The sequence below is a fragment of the Puma concolor genome, chromosome C2 (assembly GCF_028749965.1).
Source record: "Puma concolor isolate L17-30 chromosome C2, mPumCon1.1.hap2, whole genome shotgun sequence".
Lineage (NCBI taxonomy): Eukaryota > Metazoa > Chordata > Mammalia > Carnivora > Felidae > Puma > Puma concolor.
The window spans coordinates 160,400,588-160,424,311 of record NC_141675.1 but is presented as its reverse complement, the minus strand read 5'-3'; the positions used below and the strand labels follow the sequence as shown (position 1 = coordinate 160,424,311).

General features: G+C 47.4%; 1 protein-coding gene across 8 annotated transcripts in view; it reads right to left on the bottom strand.

Annotated features, from left to right (window-relative positions):
* Positions 1-11,746: 11,746 nt before the first annotated feature.
* The window catches only part of PRMT2 (protein arginine methyltransferase 2), a 72,704-nt gene continuing 60,726 nt past the window's right edge, over positions 11,747-23,724 (bottom strand). For all 8 annotated transcript variants that reach the window (XM_086676232.1, XM_086676233.1, XM_086676237.1 and 5 more), the window contains 5 exons: positions 18,976-19,151; positions 15,901-16,030; positions 14,700-14,836; positions 13,164-13,335; positions 11,747-12,354 (listed from right to left, as the gene is read on the bottom strand). In XM_086676232.1, the coding sequence (XP_086532358.1) occupies positions 12,322-12,354; positions 13,164-13,335; positions 14,700-14,836; positions 15,901-16,030; positions 18,976-19,151 (648 nt within the window). In that variant the 3' untranslated portion in view covers positions 11,747-12,321. The remainder of the gene's footprint in view (positions 12,355-13,163; positions 13,336-14,699; positions 14,837-15,900; positions 16,031-18,975; positions 19,152-23,724) is intronic.

Genomic DNA, 23,724 nt, shown 5'->3' with positions numbered 1-23,724 from the left:
TTTGGTTTTATTCATTGGCTTTATTATGATCAGGACAGTGGCACGCACACTGTATTTTGTTCCTGTGTCTCCTAAACCTCTTCCTGCCACAGCTCCCTCCCAGCCCACCCCACCCCCACCCCCTAGTGTGAGTGCGGACAGGATCTGTCCTGTCACTGCCATGTCAGGTGGCTGAGTCATGCATCCCCCAGAATTCCTAAATCCAGACCTGGCTTCTGCAGATGCTATTTCACTAGTCCTTCTGCCATCTGTGTTTCCTGTAGAGTAGAAGTTAGCTCTAAATGTTTGACTAGATGCAAGACCCTTTTTTTAAAAGAATATTTAAGTAACTAAATATGTTCTTTAAAAAACGAATGGTACTTGTGATGGTTAATTTTGTGCCAACTTGGTTAAGCCTATTTAGTCAAACATTGTTCTAGATTTTTCTATGAAGTTATATTTTATTTTATTTTTTCAACGTTTATTTATTTTTGGGACAGAGAGAGACAGAGCATGAACGGGGGAGGGGCAGAGAGAGAGGGAGACACAGAATCGGAAACAGGCTCCAGGCTCTGAGCCATCAGCCCAGAGCCCGACGCGGGGCTCAAACTCACGGACCGCGAGATCGTGACCTGGCTGAAGTCGGACGCTTAACCGACTGCGCCACCCAGGCGCCCCTGAAGTTATATTTTAGATGTGATTAACCCTTAAATCATTAGACTTTGAGTAAAGCAGTTAACCCTCTCTAGTCTGAGGAACCTCATCCAATCAGTTGAAGGTCTTAATAAAGAGAAGACTGATCTCCCCGGAGAAAGAGAGGCTTCTGACAGCAGACCACCTGCAGACCTGAACTGACCTGTTCTGGTCTCCAGCCCATGGAGAGAGAGGAGAGGACGCCAATATGCACAGATACTGATGACGAGGATAAAGGTGTAAATGATGTAGATGGATATGTAAATAGAGAGAGATGATACAGATACACACACATAAACCCTATTGGTTCTGTTTCTCAGGAGAACCGTGACAAATACAGTACTTTGTAAGGGAATTTTAAGGGAGAATATTTCAACAAAAATAGCTCCCCAAAATATGAAAAGGGCAAAATGAGACATCAAATTAATAAAAAATAATGCTGAAAATATTGAAGTTATGCTTGCCCCCTTTTTGTCTCTTCTGTTCAGATTGAACTTTGATGAATTTTGGAGGTCCGCTGCTACACTTGGTTGGAAAAGAGTGAACTGTTGAGGGCTACAGCCGTGTTTTCCTATTTACTTATTTATTTTAGTAGAACTCATTTAATATTAATTATGTTCTAGCACACTAAAAACAAACACATTTATTCCTGCTAGGGCTTCAAGCAACCTCTACTTTTATGTATTTTATAATGTGTAGCCAATTTCCTTTTTGTAAAGTTGGCGATAATAATATCGGCCTTAGGATGCTACATACAGAGTCTGGCCCCAAACAGATCATCAATGATCATTGCCAATGATCATCATTCTCATCAGCGTCACTGCAATTCTGCTCTGAATCCATGCTGAGCTCCTCACATAGCAGAGAATGCATTCACTCTGGTGTGAGTGTATGAAATGGCATTTTAGTTTTTTAAAAATGGGACTCTTTCCCAGGCCACACTTAACAGGACTCCCAGCTGATGTAGCCAATCTTCCCCCAAAGCCAACCTTTTGCTCTCCCCAGAGGTCCCAGCTCCTCCCGCATTACTCATGGCCCTCTGGGCTGTGTGCAGTGGAGCAGAACAGCTCAAATGAGGTTCGTGCATTAGGGAGAAAGCAAGGGCTGCAGGGCAATGAAGAAACCTGCCCATGCCTGCCCGTCCCCACTCCTTCCTGACCCACAAGGGGCCTTCTCTTAACACACCCGAAATTACCATCTGTCACGCCAGTGCCTGTCACAACATGTGGTCAGTCAGGTGCCTGCCTGGCAGCTTGGCGACCTTGGGGAAACCTCTTAACCTCTCCAAGTTCCATTTATTAATCTGTAAAAGAGGGATAATGTGACTTTCAGGGCTCTGTGAGCATCTGCATTCATGAGTGTGAACGGAGCTGACTACACCAAAGAAAGCTCAATAAAGGCAAATGGACAAACAGATAAATAGACAAACAGACGGATGGATGGACAGAGGGACAGACAGACGGCTGGATGGAGTGTATCTCTTGCCTTGCAGATTCCAACACATTTCCATATGCCTGATCCTTACTACATCCTTGTGATAAGGGCAAGGAAGGTGAAGTCTGCTTGAAAATAAGGCCACCATCCCAAGACCCTGGAAACCTGGCTGGTTTCCACAGTGACTTGCAGCATATCCTGCTTACTTCTCACCACGCTGCGAAGTTGAGGACATGTGTCTTGTGTTAGGTCAGTATTTCTTGCATGAGAAATGTATGGACAATTTCAAAAAAAAAAATTTTTTTTCACTAATGTCAACCTAAATTATCTTTATCATATAACTTAAATATATGCTAATATAAACCCAAAACAAATGCATAAATTGAATACCAATAAACCCTTGTGCCCGAGGCCTCCAGGCTGCCACAAGCCGCAGTGAGGGAGTGGGGGGGGGGGGAGTTCCCAAGATGAGCTGCACAGCAGGAGGCCCTCCCACCTACTTCCTCAGGTCTGGTCCAGGACCATCAGGCCTTTGTATGGACTCTACTTTGTACTTTCCTAATTTCTTGTGAAAGTAGAGTGGCCCTGGTCACAAGATGGATGCTGGGACACAGCATCGATCCCAGATGGGCTTCTTTCAACATGTTGGGTCATCACAAAGATGACGTCATGATCTTTAAGCTCCCAGGAGAAATGTGCAGACAGGCAAAGGGCAGCATCTAACCCAATGCCCGCCCTGGCCTGTCCTGGCCCTTGCCAGGGCAGAGCCACGAAGTCACCCTCTGACCTTCCTACCCTACAACTGTCCTCACATCTGCCCTTTCTTGCTCCTGGGGAGGGGATATCCCCAAAGCCTCCTCTCTTCCCATGCAGATAGCTTGCTGTTCACCCAAGGCAAGTGGTGCATGCAGGCCCTGCTCAGGGCGTCAGCCATGCTGTGCCCACTGGTGGCTCTGACCCAGGACCTGGCCCCTCCCTGAGGGCTGACCCTTGCTCCAGGGCTGGCAGGGCTGCCGAGGTCCTCTGGCATGGCCTCGGATGACCAGCAATGTGCTTTCCACCTGTCCTCTCCTACCTGGAGGCTGACCTGTAGGGACAGCACCAGCAGGCTCCCTGGCCCTCAGTTTCCATTGTTTGGAGACTAGCCTTGTCCCTCTCTCTTGGGAGGCCCCCCAGCCACCTGCACGTTTTCTCATAAACTCTACACAGGAGCCCGTGTGCAGAGATGGGGTCCCGGCCCGGGATCCCAGGTCCCAGATCTGCTGGGGTCCCGGCCCAGGGATCCCAGAGCCTGGACCCCCTCTTCTCCTCTCAGCAGCCACTGGCCAATGCCTGAGTGTCAGCCTTGGGGTAGAAGGAGGCCAGAGTTCACTAGCTCTGCTCATCTCAGGGAAGGAATATAAATCTTCAACAGGACCAGCCAGATGAACCCAGGCTCCACCACCTGACTAAGGGGCACCCAGAAGCAGGGGAGCTAAGGAAGCCCCTCTGGACCCACCAGACAGGGGTGCAAATTCGTTCTAGAGGTGTGCGGGGGCCAAAGCCCTTCAGCCATGGCTCCCTGTCCCTGTCCCAGCCCCTGCCAGGCACAACATGAGGTGGGGATGCTGGGTTGGAGGCCATGAATTTCACTTCCCCCACAAAACCCATGGAGAGAGGAGGCAGTGAGGAAGGAGGCCCATGCAGGGTCAGTAGGAGGAAAACAAGGACCTAAGTTTCCATGTGGGGGTCAGTCACCAGTTTATCTGCTGCTCCTTCTTGCATTGCTCCAAAGACAGTGGGCAGAGCTGATGGGCACAGAGACCCCTCTGCTAGCCACAGAGCACAGCAGTTGTCCCGGGGACACCGGTGAAATGTCGGGAGGGCTGTCTTCAGGGCAGCAAGGCCAAGAGCAATTGAGGCACAGTTGGGAGTGGGAGACTGACACAAAGCTGGAACTTGACCCAGGTAAATGCCCAAGTTCTATTTCCAGGCTCCAATTCACTAAAGAAACCTCCAAGAGCCTCCTACTTAAAGGAAAAGCGCACCAGGTACTTCCACAGACAGAGAACCTACTGGCTTCAATGGGCTGCAAGAGAGCCAAGCAGTGTGCCTCAGTGAGGGTGTCCACAGACAGACCTACAGTCCTCTGCTGGTGGACACAGGCTCTCAGTCCACCCATGGCCAGCGTCCTCAGGCCCCTCTGCCTCTGCACCAACCGCCTTCCACAGTCAGGTTTATACCTATGCTGTGCCTGGACCCACCTCAGCTGTAGGGTGGGGAGGGAGTTCCTGCCCTTGGTGCTGGCTGTGGGGTGACTTGTGTGGAAGAATGGGCCCCGCAGGGCTGAAAACACCGGTGCTGAGGTGTGGGCCTCTCATCCCCTTTGCCGAGCAGGAACGTTCACACTCAGAGAACCCCTGGTGAATGGATTGGCCAAGATGAAGGAAAAACTTGAGAGGCCGGACCCAGGCCAGCAACAGCCCTTCAGACGCCCCAGCCTATGTCTGCCTGAGGCAAGGGGGAGCCGAGAACCTGCTGCTGCAAACCTGCCGTCGCCTGGCAGAGAGATCACGGTGGCTGGTAGTCCTGCGGCCTGGGGTCTCATCTGAGCTCACATGGCTGCACACACATTAGTTAGCTCCCTGCTGGGCAAAAAGGCTGCTGATGGAGTCGGCAGCTGAATTCCAGAGAAAGAAGCCCTGTGCACCCGGTCTGGACCCCTGGGGCGCCATCTGCATGTGTGCCAAGCATGTTTTGTAAAGAACCAGCCAAATGCATCTCACACGAGGTCTTCCTGTCACAATATTGAGATTGCTTCGTGGCCTCTGGGGTCAGATGCTCACAGCTGTCAGTTCAAGGATGCAAAGGACTCGGTGCACAGAAACCACACAGCGGGGACCAGGACCAGTGAGCAGACAGGTATTCCTAAACACAACTTGCCCCAAGCAAGGGCCAATTGCTTGTCTGCCCAGCTCCAGAGCCAGAAAGGAATGGCAGCTAGGACTCTGGAGAAGGGCTGGGAGTCAGGGCGTTGGAAAGCTACTCGCACTCTGGATGACATAGGATGGGGCTCTGCAGCTTTTTCGGCTGTAGCTAGAGACTCTGAGGGGCTGAGGCGGGGAGGGCCCTGGGAGGACCAGTGCCCAGAGGCTGCGGAGACTCCGACCCCACAGGGCCTTTGCACTGTTACCCTTTGCCTGCAGAGCCCACTTTCCTCAGGCCACCTTCTCAGATACGTGTCTTCTACCCGCCCTCTGAACTACACCCAGACTGACAGCGTCTCTCACTCCTGATGTAAGCATCCAGAACATTCTCTTCACAGCTCTACCATCACCTGAACTGCTGAGTTTGTTGGCTTTGTTCTCCAGAGTGTAGAAGCTCTCTTATGGTTGCTTTGTTTTCTCGATGGATATAGAAAGCATGGCCATCATCTCAGACTTGGGGCTTCAAGGAGGGCAGGTGTGACACCACTGATGGGTCCTGGCCCGACCAGACCCCAACAGACCCAGAAACATGTTTGGTGTAATGTTACCATGAATGAGAAACCATATTTTAGAAACATTTGAATATTTGATTTGGTGTAACATGAGTAGGCGTCTCTTCTAAGTCTTTTTTTAATATCATTTTTAGAAATGGAAAAATTTTAGATTGCATCTATTATCTAATTAAAACTTATTGTAATGTAGCCACACATTTCTTCCACCCTCAGTTTTAGGTTTGTAAGTATGTACACATGTTCTCACTAAAGATAAAAAGTACATTTTTAAAGGTTATTTACTTATTTGCAAGGGAGAGGGGAGACAGAGAATCCCAAGCAGGCTATCAGTGCAGAGCCCAACACAGGGCTCAATCTCATGAACCGTGAGATGACCTGAGCCTAAATCAAGAAGAGTAGGGTGCTGAACCAACTGAGCCATCCAGGCACCCCAAAAAGTGCATTTTAAGTCTAGATAAGTAGTGTACCATTCTTTTTTTTTTTTTTTTTAATTTTTTTTTCAACGTTTTTTATTTATTTTTGGGACAGAGAGAGACAGAGCATGAACGGGGGAGGGGCAGAGAGAGAGGGAGACACAGAATCAGAAACAGGCTCCAGGCTCTGAGCCATCAGCCCAGAGCCCGACGCGGGGCTCGAACTCACGGACCACGAGATCGTGACCTGGCTGAAGTCGGACGCTTAACCGACTGCGCCACCCAGGCGCCCCAGTAGTGTACCATTCTTTAACCAAAGGAGGAGGGGGTGTTTCATTCAGTTACATTTCCAAGGACTGCAGTCAGAGCCGCACAGGTTTTCCTTGTCACTACAGACGTGCTGCAGAGAGAGCCCTGGCTAGACTCCAGATGTGCTGCAGAGAGCAAGCCCCATTGACGAGAAGGGAGCACCATGAGGTGCACCCAGACTGGGCTCCCGCCTAGCACAAGGGCTGTGTGTTTGGCGCCCCTGGGCAGGTCAGGGCTTCTGGGGAGCACTGCCTTTGTTCTTTGGTTGCGATAGGAACCTTGAGTCACAGGATCAGCCAGGGAGATACCCTTTGCAACTTCCGCCAGCCCTCTGACACCCACTTCTCTCCATTTAGGACATGGCTGTGGTGAGGGGTAGGTGGTGAGAGGGGGACCCTCAATTCCATGCCACTGTGGCCCTGCCCCAGTTGGTGAGCCAGCTGGAGACAGAGCTGTTTCCCTGATGGTGCCTCACCTGTTACTTAGGACCTTCACCCTTTCCCTGGATTCCTCCCCAGCCTGGCCCTTCTCGCCGTCTGCCCACTCACCTCCAATGCCCAGAGGACGGTGGCCTGGTGGGGCTTCATGGACCCAAGCCTCCTGCACATCCTCACAGGGCTGGAGTCTCAGCCTCTCCTCCTGGGAGATCTCCACATTTTACAGACAAGCTCCAACCATATCTGCAAAGTGACCTCCTCTTCCCACACCAGATCACCCAAGCACAGTCTCCATCCTGCTCCACTGCACCAGCCTGTGGGCTCACCCATCCCCCACTTGGTTTTCAGTGGTCCCTGGCCGTCCCAACCATGTGTTTGCTCCAGGAGCCACACTGACACTCAGTTTCCTTGGAACCCATGGCCACAGACACCCTATGACAACAGGTGACTCGGCAAGTTCAGGCAGTTCTTCTGGGCTGCACCTCCCACTTGGTGCTCCAAGGGATGTTCCGTCCTGCTGGCTTGGGTCTGCCTCCCCTTCCTCCTGTCCTCCAGGGTGGAAGCTCATCTGTACCATCTGCTTGGTGTCTCCCAGGTATTGAAAAAAACCAGGGGCTCTGTACCCTGAGTACCCCATACTCACCATGGCCATGGCCAGGGAAGCACCCCAGGAGCCCAGGATCAGACATGGAAGAGAGGGCAGCAGGAGGTGGAGAAGAGGTCATGGGACACAGCGAAGTGGCGGCACAGGTGTCAAGAAGAATGAAAAATAAAGGTTGTAGAGTCGGCGGGGGCACAGCAAGTAGTCTGCTAGCAAATGTGTGACTGGAAGCCAATACAAAGAGAGAAAACAGGGCAGAAACAAGTAAAGCAAAAATCTCCAGAATGTTCTAAGACTGATGAATAATATCAACCCACAGATTCAAGAAGCTCTGTGAACTCCAGGCTGTTTTAAAGGTTTACACAGAGGGGCAACAGTTGGTTAAGCGTCTGACTCTTGATTTCAGCTCAGGTCATGATTTCACAGTTCGTGAGTTCGAGCCCCACATCAGGCTCTGTGCTGCCAGCACAAAGCCTGCTTGGGATTCTCTCTCTCCCTCTCTGCCCCTCCTCTGCAGTTACTCACTTTCTCTCTCTCTCTCTCTCTCTAAAAATAAAATAAAATAAAGATAAAAAATAAAAATTAAAAGTTTGCAGGGCACCTAGGTGGCTCAGTCAGTTAAGCATTCAACTTCGGCTCAGGTCATGATCTCACAGTCCGTGGGTTCGAGCCCCACCTCGGACTCTGTGCCAACAGTTCAGAGCCTGGATCCTGCTTTGAATTCTGTGTCTCCCTCTCTCTCTGCCCCTCCCCCGCTCACACACTGTCTCTCAAAAATACATAAACATTAAAAAAATTAAAAATACAATAAAATTGGGGTGCCTGGGTGGCTCAGTTGGTTAAGCGGCTGACTTCGGCTCAGGTCACAATCTCGCGGTCCGTGAGTTCGAGCCCCGCGTCGGGCTCTGGGCTGATGGCTCGGAGCCTGGAGCCTGTTTCCGATTCTGTGTCTCCCTCTCTCTGACCCTGCCCCATTCATGCTCTGTCTCTCTCTGTCTCAAAAACAAATTTAAAAAAACGTTAAAAAAAAAAGTACAATAAAATAAAAAGTTTACACAGAAACAATGTGATAAAAATGCTGAAGACCGAAGCCGCAGAGCAAGTGTTAAAAGCAGGAGGAAGGTGGGTTTGGTGGCAGAGCCACCAGCCAGGAAAGGGAAGGGCACCAGGGCCCTCACACCCACCACCGTCTTTCCCTCCCCAGAGAGCAGCAGGGTGGGCTGCTGTCCCAGTGGGTATCCAACCAAGAAGGGTCAAGGGTCCTGAGGAGCTGGTGGAATTTACCTCGCTGGGTTGTAACCCTTTTGTTCCTCCAAGTTCTCCTCTGGAACGCAGTGTCTACAATGTGCCTGTCCCGTCGCCGTTCCAGAATTCTGCCCCAAGGTCTGGCGTAGAGGTGGCTTTGGAGCAGGTGCTGGAATAGGTTGAGACTCTGGGGCTGTTGGGGTGGAATAAATGTATTTTGCATACCAAAAGGACCTGAATTTTGGGGGCCAGGAGGCAGGATGCTATGATCTGAACTGTGTCCTCCAAATTCCGTATGTTGAAGCCTGTCTGCTCCAGCTGCCATAATAGAAGATCACAGACTGGGTGGCTAAGGTCATTTCTCATGGTTCTGGAGGCTGGGAGTCCAATACCAAGGTGACGGCATGGTGTCTGGTGAGAGCCTGTTCCGGTTTCCAAATGGCCTTCCCACTGTGCCCTCACTTGGAGCAAGGGACCAGGTGCTTTCTGGGGTCTCTTTTATGAGGGCACTAATCCCACTCATGCAGTCTTCATCCTCATGACCTAATCACCCCCAAAAGGCCCCAGCTTCTAACACCATTGCATTAGGGGATTAGATTTCAACACGGGAACTTTGGAGGGACACCAACACTCAGTACATATCAAAGCCCTAACCCCCAATGTATCTGTATTTGGAGACGGGGGCTTTAAGGAAGCAGTTAGGTTAACTGAGGTCACTGAGGTAAAGCCTTCACCCAGTTGGATGTGTCCTTACAGGAAGAGACACCAGAGAGCCCATGCTCCCTCTCCCCGCCATGGGAGGACACCTGGAAAAGGTGGCCATTTAGAACCAAACTGTCCTGGCCCTTGATCTCGGTCTTCCCAGCCTCCAGAGTTAAATTCCTGTTGTTTCAGCCACCCAGCCTGTGGTGTTCTGTTCTAGACACCTGAGCAAACTAAGAGACTTTAAATCCTGCTGACAGAACAAGCAGACAAAACTATCAGTCAAGATCTAAGTGTCTGAACAACACAACTGATAGACGTGACCTTAATGGTGTATTGAGAGCTCCATGTCCTCTTACAGGACACACCTTCTTCTCAAAAACTTGCGAACACCACTCAGGTTGTTGAAATCACTCAGGTTGTTCTCTGACCGTGGTGAAATTGAGCTAGAGATTAATAAGGAAAAATAACTAGAAAATCCCATCTTTTGAAATTAAGCCAAAATTTCTAAAAAAAAAAAAAAAAAAAGCCCATGGTACAACAGAAGAAATTGGAATTGGAATTAGGAAATACCTGAAACCAGGAGACACTAAAAGTGTATCGAGATGAGTTGTTGCAGCTGAAGCAGCTCTAGAGGAAAATTCAAGTGTCGGAAAGGAAAAAGTTAAAAACCAATGATCTAAGCATCTACCTCATGGGGGAAAATTGATCTCAACCCCCTCCCTCACATCAGTGACAGAAACCAAGGCCAGGTGGAGTGCTGATTTATGTGCCAAAGGTAAAAACAATAGAAGCTATGGAAGAGACTTCAGGAGAACAGCTTATAGATCTTGGAATAGAAGATTCCTTAAACAGGACACAGGAGGTGTTACTCATAAGGAAAAATAATGTCAAACTGAACAAAATAAAAGTTAAGAAAGACTTCTGTTTATCAAAATACTCCAAAGAGAGGGAAGAAGAACCCAGAGTAGAAGTTCACAGAACAAATCTTTGAAGGACTCCCAGCCGGATTACATCAAGAACCCCCACAAAATTAATGAGAAACAGACAATCAACCACTACATCCATACACCCACCAGGCCGGTGAAGATGAGAACCCCAGATGACAGCAGGGACTGACATGTGCATCGCAGTGCCCTGCAGGCCTGCCGTATGGACATAAGGCTCTCTGACTGTGAAGGACAATCCGGCCATTCGTACCTGGGTAAGCTCAAGTCCAGGTGTGCCTCCAATAGAAACGTGCACATACATTCATGCTCCAAACACACACCCGCACAGACCCCATTAGCTGAACACGGGGAACAATGCAGCTGTCCAGCAGTGGAGGAAGACCCGCAGAGAGTGGTACATAAGACAGCAGGACACCACACAGCAACATGAAGGCCACGTGTGCACACAACCCACAGACGAGTCTCACAAACATCACGAGAACTGAGGAAGGCAGACACAAAAGGGTACCGTCTTACACCACACAGGCTGCCACACCAGGCCACCCTGACTGAGCAGCTTCAACATTAACTTATTTCTCATGGTCTGGGACTGGACATACATCAGGGCACAAGCCCATTTGGTGACCCGCTTCCTGGCTCTCAGACGGCCTCCCCCTACTGGGCCCTCACGTGGGGGCAGGGAGAGGTGCCCTCTGGACACTCTCCTAGATGGGCTGATCCCCCACTGATCCCATCGTGGGGGCCTCTCCTTATGGCCTGACCACCTCCCAAAGGCCCTGACCCCTAATATTGTCACTCTGGGGGTTAGTGTCCAACCTATGAATTTTAAGAAGACATAAACTGACTGAATACTCTTTAGAAAATAGACAATTTATAATTCCACTCATATAACGTTCAAAACCAGGCATACCAATCTACACTGTTAGAGGTTAGGCATAACCCTTGGAGGGTACTGAGTGGAAGGGGCACTTAGGTCCCTAGTGGGTTGAAGTGTCTTGGAGTGAGTGCGAGTTACATGGATGTCCACTCTGTGCAATTTCACCCATCTCAGGGCACGTGGGTGGTTCAGTCAGTTGAGACTCTGACTCCTGATTTTGGCTCAGGTCAGGATTTCAGAGTTTGTGGGTTCAAGCTCCATGTCTGGCTCCAGGCTGAGGGTACAGAGCCTCACTGGGATTCTCTCTCCCCCCCCCCCGCCCCTCCCCTGCTCATGCACTCGCTCTCTCGCTCTCTCTCTCTCAAAAGTAAATACATAAACTTAAGAAAAGAAAGAAATTTCACCCATCTGTACACATGTGACCTATGCAGTTTGGGGTATATACTTTATAGTTCAATAAAAAGCTAATTAAAATTCAAAACAATACACACACAAAAATGTAGACACATACCTACAGGCATGGAAGTTTCTTCATATTAGATGAGAAAAGTTACAAAGCAATGCATATAGCATGATCCCATGCTTGTAAAAAGAACGTGTGTACACAGAAACAGGACACACGCCAACATTCATTTATTTAAAAATATTTATTGAGCACGTGCTATGTGCCAACACATAATTTATTTGGAAGACATCTCTACAACTGTACTATCCATGCAGAGTCCCGTCACATGCATGGCCACCGGCAGGTCCTGCACGGCTTTGTGCAGTCCCACATTCCGCATGGTTAGGGAGGAACCAGGGCAGCAAAGACACCATGAACACATGATGCGTGAACACTTTCACAGGCGTACAAGGTTGATGTGTGTGTGTGTCCTACGAGTTGTGAACTAGACCTAGCTTAGGGACACGGTGCCACCAACTTACCCACAAGCCAGCACTGTGGACACCTGGAAACACAGCCTACTTCTAGAGGACAGACATGGGCAGTGACAGTGGTGAGGGAGTTCCCGCCGAGCCCAAGCACAGCCGTCTGTGAAGGACCCCACGGACAGACTGAGCCCACAGCTCCGGGGGTACCCCTGTCAGGCCGAGAGAGCTCACAGCTTTCGCAAGAACATGTGCTCACATCCAAGGACATCTTCATTCACTCAGGCTCATTCCTGCACTATCTGCACGCTGCTTCCCACAGAACTTCAACTGTCATCTCCAGATGGGAAAGACTTTTTCTCCAACCTGAAAAAGAAAACAAATCAATCAAATAATAAATCACTTTAGTCTGATTAACATGCAGGATTTCCTAAAAGTAATTTAATATTGTACAAAAGAATGACATTCAGAGACAGAATTGTTTTTTAATGACAAACGTTAAAATTTTAACATAAAATTATCATAAAATGGAGCGGGGTATGGGCTAAATGGGGAAGGGGCATTAAGGAATCTACTCCCGAATCGTTGTTGTACTATATGCTAACTAACTTGGATGTAAATTTAAAAAATAAGTTAAATTTGAAAAGTTATCATAAAACAAAGCATAAAACAGGTATTAACACATAAAGAGAAGCCATTTGATTTTCTTTTCTGTCCTACATTAACCCTGAGTCTGAGAAGAGAATCCTTTGCTCAGCAGCCTCTGTGAGACATGATGCCAAAGGCCCCGCCAGGCCTCACCGTTTCACTGTGGGAAGGACGGCTCCTCAGGCCTCAAACTGCTGCCACGGTCGGAAGGTGACTCACACCACACACCTACATCACCCACCACCTGAAGGCCCCCGCAGAGGGTCGGTCCCCAGCCCTGTTTCTCCACCGGGGCCTCCTGGACACAGGAAGGGGTGGCCCTAGCATGGGCTGGGCCTCGGCCCCCACAGACTCACCTTCTGGCACCTCTGTTTCCTGTTCTGCAAATAACAGCATCCACTTCCCCTCAGGAAGGTTAGAAAAGTGACACAGACAGACAAGCCGTGTGGTCTGGCCATTGTGATCACCACAGACCCGTCTCCCAGGACCAGCACCCTAGCACCTGATTTTACAGCCAAATATCTTACTTTCTGTGATGTGGGGTCCTGTGTGGAAGTGACGGACCAGCTCAGTGCCACGGACATGTGCCTCCTCCACACGGGGTTTCTCTGCAACACAACTGAGCCAGTGACCACATCTCCCATGAGGACAGAAACAGGCTCATCCATCATAAACAGCACCTGCTTCCAGTGGGTGGTGCTGCAAGACACAGGGTGTAGGGTCACCTCTCTGGAGCCTGGTTTTTCAGGCTGACCGCAGGACAGACATCCCCCGACTCCATGATCCAGATGGCCTTTATGGGTTGCCAGGATTGAGTTACAACCCAGCCAGGATCCAGCTCCTGGATGCTGCCCAGATTCCAGAAGGGTGAAGGAGGCTTGCCCTGGTGGCCCCAAGGACACACCGGTGGCCAGGCAGAGGGTACCTGGCCCCTTGCACCCTGGCACAGTAGGCATCCACCCAGAGCCCTTTGCTCGGTCTCTAAGCTGCCAGGGCCCGAGTTCTAGTCTGCAGTCCAAATAAGTTGTCATTCCTGTGAGTCAGGCTGAAGGGGAGCATGGCAACTGTAACATTTGGGGGAAATGGTCACACTCCCGAGCTCGTCACTTTCTACCGGCTCTGACAGCATGGCTCAACTGCGCACTGTGGCCTCTGCCAGACGCTGGGCCTGCGCCCCACGGTCACACTCAGGGAGGTCCTGCTCCCTCCTGCCTCAACCACCATGAGGGTCTCTCCCTGGGCTTCAGAGAGCGGATGTCCCAGGCTCTGCGCCCTGCCTGCCCCACACCAGCTGTGTCCGGACACGCCAGCGGAAGACTGCCCAGGCACACGACTGTCCACTGGGTTTTTAGTGTTCCTACTCTCATCTGTCCCAGTAGGATCTAGAAGGAAAGCTGATGGAGCCCTGGACCTCCACAGGACACTCTGGCCAAACAGCTCCTCAGCCCTGCTCCCATGTTACAGGAGGACAGCTAGGGTCCCTCTGGGCGCACTGCCACAGCCAGCATCTAACCCCTGGTCCAGGGCAGTTACTGAACAGGGCTACAAAGGCCCCAGTTGAAGGCAGCATTTCCACGGGGGCTGCTGTGTCCAGCACTGAAGCAGACGACATCAGCTTCCCAGGACGCACAAGCAAGTGTGCATCATTACTGCACACAAAATTTTCCTCAAGAAACACTGACCTTCCCCAAGAGTCTGAGTCAAAAGCCCCTAGAATTCTGTTGACCGTGTTTGTGTTAGACCACAGAAAGCAGAAGCAGCATCCAGAGCAACTGAGGAAGATGAAGTCTGCTCCTCCTCTTCATGCAGGGGTCAGAGGGCAGCCTAGGGAGCCCAGTGCAGGGGCAGGTGGGGCACAGCCTTGACTTGCCCACCGCGTGCACACCGCGCTCCACGCCTGGGGTAGCCTGGTCTGGAGAGAGTCTAGGTCAACAACCCAGTATTGACAGATCTCTAAATCCGTGACTCTGCCATGTGGTTGTCATACCGACAACCTGAAGGCAGGTGAACCGCCCCAGCTCTTCCAAGGGCTGTGGAGCTCCCCGCGGGAGGTGCACACTCACGGGTGGAACGGGCCTGTGCTCAGCACCAGCTGTGGCTCGTCCTCCTCCAGGCTCTGAAACCGAACACTGAACCAGGCTGTAAATCCATGCAGCGTGCCAGCTTTCCTGATCTCAAAGTGCAGCTCGCCTTTCATTGTCTGTGTTCAAGCAGACGATAAAAGAGGGACACGGTTCGGTAAGCATGTGACACCACGCCACAAGGGCTTTCTCTGTGTGAGCAAGAATTAGCAACTCACTTCACGAATCCCACAACACTGCACTGCGGTAGGCAGCCCTACCACCCGTTTCAGTCATTCTGAATCTGTAACTTGCTAGTTTGGCTCAACATATCAAAAACCACATAAAATTTCCTCCTCAAGAAAGGATTAAAACTTGCATCATAAATTCAAGTGCTGCAGGTAATCACAAAAGGTTTCAAGCAATTTGGGCCTCACGTGCCTAATTTTCTGCCCCCAAATTTGAGTGCAATACTTTTTCTTCTCAATTCTTTGCATAGATAGAAAGTTCCAGGCTGAGTCTCTATACTGCAAAACTAACTGCAGACTCAACAGTTCAGTCCCCACATTGTTTGGCCCAGCTGAGCTCCCGCACGTCACAGCGCACCCTTAAAACGAGACATCCTGGGGCGCCTGGGTGGCGCAGTCGGTTGAGCGTCCGACTTCAGCCAGGTCACGATCTCGCGGTCCGTGAGTTCGAGCCCCGCGTCAGGCTCTGGGCTGATGGCTCGGAGCCTGGAGCCTGTTTCCGATTTTGTGTCTCCCTCTCTCTCTGCCCCTCCCCCATTCATGCTCTGTCTCTCTCTGTCCCAAAAAAAAAAAAAAAAAAAAAAAAACGAGACATCCTGAATCCACAAATGCCACCCTGTGGCAACACAGGGTAAGTGAAAGTATAAAGAATTTCGTCATCAACAGTAGCTAAAAAAACTTAGAAAAAAATTTAAATTCAAAGTCCATGATAAAATTGGATAAAATTAGAATCTGAAGATACTGAAAATATTGTATGTGAACATAAAGATAGCTCATGATGTTAAAGAGGTTAACTATAAAGAAAATAATATAAAAATATAAAATACAAAATCAGAACGTAAAGAAAAGAGACTGGAAAAATCAAAGGCAAAGTTCATGAATTCATTTATCTGCACAGCAAGTTCTGGGGTGTGTGCATCGCCTACATAATGTGAGAGGGAAGACTCATCTCTCACCTCTAGGTCCGCAATCTGCACAGTTCTCATGTCCAACTGTAATATTGTACATGGTTCAGAGAGACAGTCTTCTGGTTTCAAAATGTGGTTATACTTGGGCTTCGAAAAAAACTCCTTAATTGCTAAAGATCTAGGGAAAAAGTCAAAGGAACCGCTCAGAGTCGGGTACCAGCATCTCGGGCTTTGACACACACATTCATGACAACGGTTCTCGCTTTTTCTCTTCAGCATCAGCAGGAATTCCCAGCCACCACCTGTGGCGAGGGCACTGAGGCAGGGCTGGGAGTCCCTGCAGGTGGACGGGCAAGTGTGCAAGCAACGTGAGCACTTCCCGCCTACATCCTATTCCTGGGGCCTGCACACGTGGAAACCAACCTCTACCACACACAGCAGGGCCCTGACCCAGTCTGCTCTGCGCAGTTGTGGTTTCAGTGACCGCAGTCCAAGAGGTGACCCCTCCCCCCCCCACTCCTGACAGGTCGACAGAAGGTCAGCAGGAGCCTGACGCTACCTCACAAGGCCTCCGTCACTCACCTGACTTCACCTCCTCACGCAGGCACTTCATCTCATGGCATAAGAAGGGTGAGTACAGGATAGTAAGATATCCCACAGCAGATAAAACAGATATTCCTGTTCTAGGTCACTCTGCAATAAAGGCCTGCAGGTGCCCCCTGGAGAAGGGCTTGTGCTGCGTCAGTTAAACAAGACACAAGCGCTGGGCCTCCTGCAGGGTCATCTTCTTGTCGCCCAACAGCCCACCCACTCCACTGGCTGACTGCCAGACTTGCCCAAAGTAACCTACTATATACCACGGAAACGTTTCAAAACTTAAGTGCAGCAGTGACTTCTGAAATAGCAAATAAAGGTAAACATTTTAATAAAGATTCCACAATATGTACATATTTTTAATATCTTTCTGATGATAAAATAGTTATGCATTTATAACGAATTGGGAACACATAGAAAAGTATAAAGAAAAAATGTGAGGGGCACCTGGGTGGCTCAGTTGGTTAAGCATCCAATTTCAACTCAGGCCATGGTCTTAAGGTTCATGGGTTCGAGCCCCGCATCAGGCTCTGTGCTGACAGCTCAGAGCCTGGAGCCTGCTTCAGATTCTGTGTCTCCCTCTCTCTCTCTCTGTCCCTCCCCGACTTGTGCTCTGTGTCTCTCAAAAGTAAATAAACATAAAAAAAATTTTTTTAAAGAAGAAACTTAAATCTGTGGAACTTGAAAACTGTACCTTGGTACCTTGATCTATTTAGTCATTTTCTCCCCCAGAGATACATTTATACATGTTCTTATGCAAAGCAGAAACCATTTTATACACATGGTTTGTGTCCCACCAGTTTTACCATCTATTCATCCATCTGATGGATACGTAGCAATTTAACCGCATTCTTACGGATAACTGCCTGTTTCCCACACTGTGTGCACAGCAGCGTGCCGTGGCCCTGGGGCAGAGGGCGATGGGGGTGGATGCCAGCCACACCCACAGCTCTGGCCACACGGCCTCGTCTCCCCGCCATCACACCTGCAGCTCAGACAGCAAGAACTGCTGTTTTAATTTAATCTTTGCGCATCTGGTAGGCAAAAATGGCATTTCATTTTAATTTGCATTTTAACCACTAATGATCCTGCAATTTTTTCCAAATATTTATCAGTAATTTTTATTTGGTTTTTGTGACTTGTGTATTTCCATGACTTGACTATAATTTCACTGGATACTCATCTTTTCTAAATGACTCTAGGATATGTCAGCTAGTAACTTTCTCTAAGTAGTCACTGCCTTTTTAAATTGTATTTATGCTGATGATATACAGATGCTGTCAATTTTTACAGACTGATGTCCAGTGCCTCCTTGTTCCTGTTGACTTTCTAAGACCTGACACATAGGGACCCATGGATTCCTACAGCTGATGCGATGTTTTACCACAAAACTCTTAAATCCATGTGGAATTAAATTTCAGTGTATGGTATGAGGAGAAAAGAAGTTTCAAGGGGCTCTTCTATGGTCCCACAACACTTTGCCACCTCTGCCCCTCACACCCCAACTTTCCCCACATGTTGTGTGTGTGTCCATCCTGGTCCATTGCTCTGTCTTTTCTGGTCTCAGGAGTACCCTGCCCTCACGCCTGTCTCTGTAGCTTAGATGTTAGTATCTGGCAGCTCTTCACGGCTCTATTTTAATTCTCCCCGGCCCTTCCTACCCACTTCTCCCTAGATGAACTACAGAACGGCTCTGCCGGGGACATTTCCTCTCCATCCCTTTTGGGATTTGGGTTGAGAGTACAATGGTTCAACATGTTAACTGGGGCAGACTTCTTACCCTTGCATTATTCTTTCTTTTTTTGAATTAACAAAAACCAAAAACGCCCAAGGCCACCATCTTGCTGTCAACTGCCCAAGTGGGCATCAAGCAGGTGTCCGGGCTCACCTGGCACTCACCGCATAAGCTAAATTTCCTGCAGTTTCTGACAAGTGGGCCCCCCAACCTAACTTCCAGGGCTGCTGCTGGTTTCTCCTAACTCCCACGGCACACTCAGAAGGGGAAGCAGCCAGCTTCTGTCACCATCCTTCTTAGAAGAGGCAACATTTAAAACGTGAAGGACCTATCAGGAAATCATTTTATAGTTAAACCTGATGCTCAACTATACAAGTGCATCCATAATATAAAATTAGGAAATCAACTATTCTGCAGCATCGTTTCCTTTGCAAACTGTCAGGAATGACTTCATAATAAATTTTCTGATCCCTTAAAAGTTTACAGCTCATAGTAGGAAGATCTATTTGTATGCTAACGGCCCACATATTTATAAAGGGCCTTGGTTTTAAACATGACGTTTTTCCCATTACATTTGAGAACTTAGATGGCAAAAGACATTTCAATTCCCATCACATCTGCTACCAGTTTAAAGGCCTGAAAGACACGTGCAAAATTCCAAGGCATGTGAGTGAATTCAGATCAGTCTCATGGCATGCTCTACCACCACCAAGTTATGCGGTCTTAGGAAGCCCGCAGCTGGCACAGCCAGGAGGCCCCGGAATACGTCTGCGCTCCCAGCAGCACACACTCACTTGAGAGCACTGAGGTTGAACTCGTAGGCGTTGTCCCAGAAGAGGACCTTGCTGCGGTAGTCTCTGTCGGCGCTGCAGGGCACCAGGTGCAGCGCGGCCGTGGTCGGCCAGATGACCCCGTCCTCCTTCAGCCACACGTCCCGGGCGTACAGGATCGACTCAATCATGAACTCAAACTGCACAGCAGGGAGACACACGGGGGACATGGTGACCGAGGCCTGTGTCTGTGATGCATAGTCTGGGAGGATTTATCTTGTACCCACACCAGTGACATCACAGATTCCCACCACAGCCTGGGGTGGAGTGACACCGGTTCACTTTAGAATGAATTCAGAACTGGGCCCCGCCGACAGGAAAGATCTTCACTCTTGCCATCTCCCTCAGTATTACAGAGTTTTAACTGTCAACCCCTATAAATTTGGTCTGGAGGATTCTCAGAATTTTCATAACCTTGGAAGTTGACCGAAATCACTTCTTAAAAACATGGAACATTAAAGGAGGAGTGCCACGGATCCCTGAGGATGCACCCAGACAGGTGGCATGTGACGCCTGTGACAGAGAACAGGGGCCGCTAAAGCCCCAAGAGGCCAGCCTTTGTGTCTGAACCAAAGAGTGAGGCACAGGCCAGGGGCACATCATCCTGCAGCTGAAGGGAAGCCCCAGAAGGGTTTTGTTTTATTTAAATAACTTCAGGCATTATTATTATAGAAGCAATAGTATGTTCAGTATGGAAAAATTTAGAAAGTTCAGAAAAGCACAAACAAAAATAAAAGTCATGAGTAAACCCAGCGCCCAAAAGGAACCAATGTTTGCCTGGTGGTTTATGCTCAAGGCCTTCTCCTCACATACACATACATGCACACGTGTGAAAATTATATACAGATCATTTTTAATTGTATTTTTAAAAATTACCAATAGTAAATCAGTTACTCCATAAATTTTAACACTTGTATGAATCTGTGTAACCATAGCCACAATCGGGATACAGAACAATCCCATTACCCCAAAACACTCCTCATGATATCCTCTGTGGTCACCTCCTCCCACCACCTCCAACCTTTGGAAACCACTAACTGGCCTCTATCCCTGTGGTTTTGTCTTTTTGAGAAAGACATACAAATGGTATCATACAGTACATAATCTTTTGAGACTGGCTTCTTTCACTCATAATATCAACTTTTTCATATGCTAAAAGGTTCTCTTCTGTGCCTTCTATCCTGTTCTGTTCATCTGTCTTTTCTTATTATAATACCACACTGTTCTAATTACTCCATATAACTTTAATTACACCAGTATAGTGTCTCTGGGGTTTATCCATTTGTGCATCAATAGTTCATTCTCTTAGGTTTATTTATTTTGAGAGAGAGAGGGAGAACATGCACGTATAAGTGGGGGAGGGACAGAGAGAGAGAGAGAGAGAGAGAGAGAGAGAGAGAGAGAATCCTAAGCAGGCTCTATGCCCAGTTCAGAGCCCAACACGGAACTCGATCTCACAAACTGCCAGATCATGACCTGAGCCAAAGTCAAGGGTCAGATGCTTAACCAACTGAACCACCCAAGCGCCCCACAATAGTTCATTCTTTACTGACCAGTAGGACCCCATTGTGCGAATGTAGACAGCTGTTTATCTAACCACCTGTTGAAGAACACTTAGGTTGTTTCCAGCTTTTTGGCAATTGTAATTAGAGCCAGTACAACCATTCACATACAGGTTTCTGTGTAAACACAGCTTGTGCTTCTCCAGTGTAAATACCCAGACGTGTAAGTGCTGGGTCATACGGTAAGTGTACCTATAACTTTATAAGAAACTGCCAAACCGTCTCCTAGGGCGGCTGTGTGATTCCTATGAGTTTTAGTCACTCCATAGCACCTGGTATTATTGTTTAAAAGTTTAGCCATTTCAACAGGTGTGTAGGGTTACCTCATTATGGTTTCAGTTTATATTTCCCTGATGGCTAACAAGGTTTAATGTCTTTTCACATGCTTATTTCTCATCCATATATCCACGTTGGTAAAGTATCTGCTTGAGTCGTTTGCCCATTTTTCAATTAGGTTGTTGACCTTCTTCCTGTTGAATTTTGAGGATATTCAGGATACACATTAGAATGTGTATATTTTGTATATATAATTTGTATATTCAGGATACACATTAGATATGTGATTTGCAAATATTTTTTCTTAATCTTACTATATCTTTAACACTGTCTTTTAACATTTTCTTAACATAGACACCTTTAATTTTGATGAAGTCTGGCATATCAATTTTTTCCTTAATGGATCGTGCTTTAAGAATCAACTAAAAACTCTTTCCCTAACCCATGAAGATTTTCTCCCAAGATTTCTTCTGAAAGTTTACAGTTTTAGTCTATGCAATTAGATCTAGAATCAATTTTGACTTCATTTTTGGTAGAAGGTATAAGCCTTGAATTTCTTTTTTTCCCTTCTTTTTTTTTTTTTTTTTTTTTTTGGCATATGGATGGCCAACTATGCCAATATCTTCTGTTGGAAAGACTATATCTTTTCTTCACTAAATTGATTTCGCTCCCCTGTTAGAAATCAACTGACTGTATTTTTAGAAATCTATTTCTCTATTTTGTTCCATTGACTTATGTATCTATCCTTCTAGCAATACCAAACTGTCTTGACTACTATAGCTTTATGCCAAGTCTTCAAATCAGGTATGTAATTCTTCCAATTTTATTCTTCTTTTAAAAACTGTATCCACTATTCTATTTTCTTTACTTTTCACAAAAATTTTACAATGAGCTGGTCATATCCACAAAAGAAATCCTGCTTAGACTTTGATTGGAATTATATTAAATCTACAGATCAGTTTGAGAAGAGGTATCTTTACTATGTTGTCTTCCAGTCCATGAGCACCTTGCCTTTCCATTTATTTGGGTTTTCTGTGACTTCATTCATCAGCATCTTCTAGTTCTTCACATACAAAACTTGGACATGTTTTGTTACCTAAGTATTTCATGTTTTGGGGGCTTTGTAAATGCTATTGTACATTGTTAGCATACGAAAATATGACTGCCTTCAAAAAATAAATTAAAAAACTAAAACTGGCTTTTGTATGTTCATTTTGATCACTCTGTGATCTTAATTTGCCTTTCAGTTCAAAGAAATTTGGGGGGAGATTCTTTGGGACTTTCTACAAAAACAATCATGTGGTCTGGAAACAGGGATGGTTTATTTCTTTGTTTTAAATCTGTGTGCCTTTTATTTCTTCTTTCATTTTTGCACTGGTTAGGATTGCCAGCACAGTGTTGAACAGGAATTGCAGAGTAGCCATCCTACCTCTTCCTCCTCTTAGGAGGAAGGCACTGATTCTCTCACCATTAGGCGGCTATAGGTGTTTTTTTGTTTTGTTTTTTTTTTATAGATGCCCTTTATCAGGTTGAGTAAATTCCTTTCTATTCCAAGTTTGTTGAGAATTTAATTATGAACTCAAGCTGAATTTTCCAGCACAGCATATAAGAAGCTTAGAAGATGCCATTCTGCCCTAACAAGTAAAAAGCAAATGAAAATTCCACAATTCTTCTTAGATATGTATGAGATATTAGGTCACAGAGCAATCTGCTCCCTCCAAAATCAGAGTAATCAACAAGCTTACACAGAAAATCACAAATTACTAGAGCAGAACCCTAACTCCTGGAACAACACGAACAACAATGATGAACTGCTGGAGGCTCAGCATAATCATAAGGGGACTAAATCATAAGGGGACCCCCACATGTTAGTGAGTTTTCCCTCCTGGACCTCCACCAGGTTCCACAGCAACCAGAGAAAAATCCCCTCATGCTTCTGACAGAGCAGAGGGAAAAAAACCATTTTGAAACATGCCAGAGTATTCTGTTCTTCTTAACAGGATCTGCTCTCTGGAGAAACCAGCCAATCAGAGCCTAGCCTAACTGAGCTGGGAAAAGGGCAATATTCAACTCCAGACCCCTCTAGCCATCGTGTCCCACCCAAAAGTCAGAAAAGAAATTGAGAAATTTTGTGAAGCTCACAGTCTAGAAACACAAGTTCACTAAAAGACTGAGACCTAACAGGACCACAGAATGCTTCTGCTTCCCCCACACCTCACCACATTACTAAAGGCCTATTTATAGCTATTCCCTTACCCAACACATCACACAAGGCTATCAATAAAAAACTTACAAGGTTGGGGCGCCTGGGTGGCTCAGCTGGTTAAGCATTCGCTTTCAGCTCAGGTCATGATCTCTTGGTTTTCCTGCATTGGGCTCGGTGCTGACAGCTCAGAGCCTGGAGCCTGCTTTAGATTCTGTGTCTCCCTCTCTCTCTGCCCCTCCCCTGCTCGTGCCCTGTCTCTCTCCCTCAAAATAAATACACATTAAAAAAAAAAATTCAAATAAAATTACAAGGCAAACAACAGTCTGAAGAGACATAATAAGCATCAGAAGCAGACTCAGATATAGTAGGGATGTTGGCATCATCAGGCTGAGAATTTAACACAACTATGATTAACATGCTAAGAGTTCTAATGGATAAAGTAGAAAGAATGCCAGAACAGATGGGCAATGTAAACAGAGAAATCAAAATCTTAAGAGAGACCCAAGAAATGTTCAAAGTAAAAAAAAAAAAAAATACTGTAACAGAAATGAAGAATGCCTTTGTTAGGCTTAGTGGGAAACAAGGCATGTCTGAGGAAAGAATCTCTGAGCTTGAAGATATGAGAACAGTAACCTCCCAAACTGAAAAGCAAAGAGAACGAAGACAAAA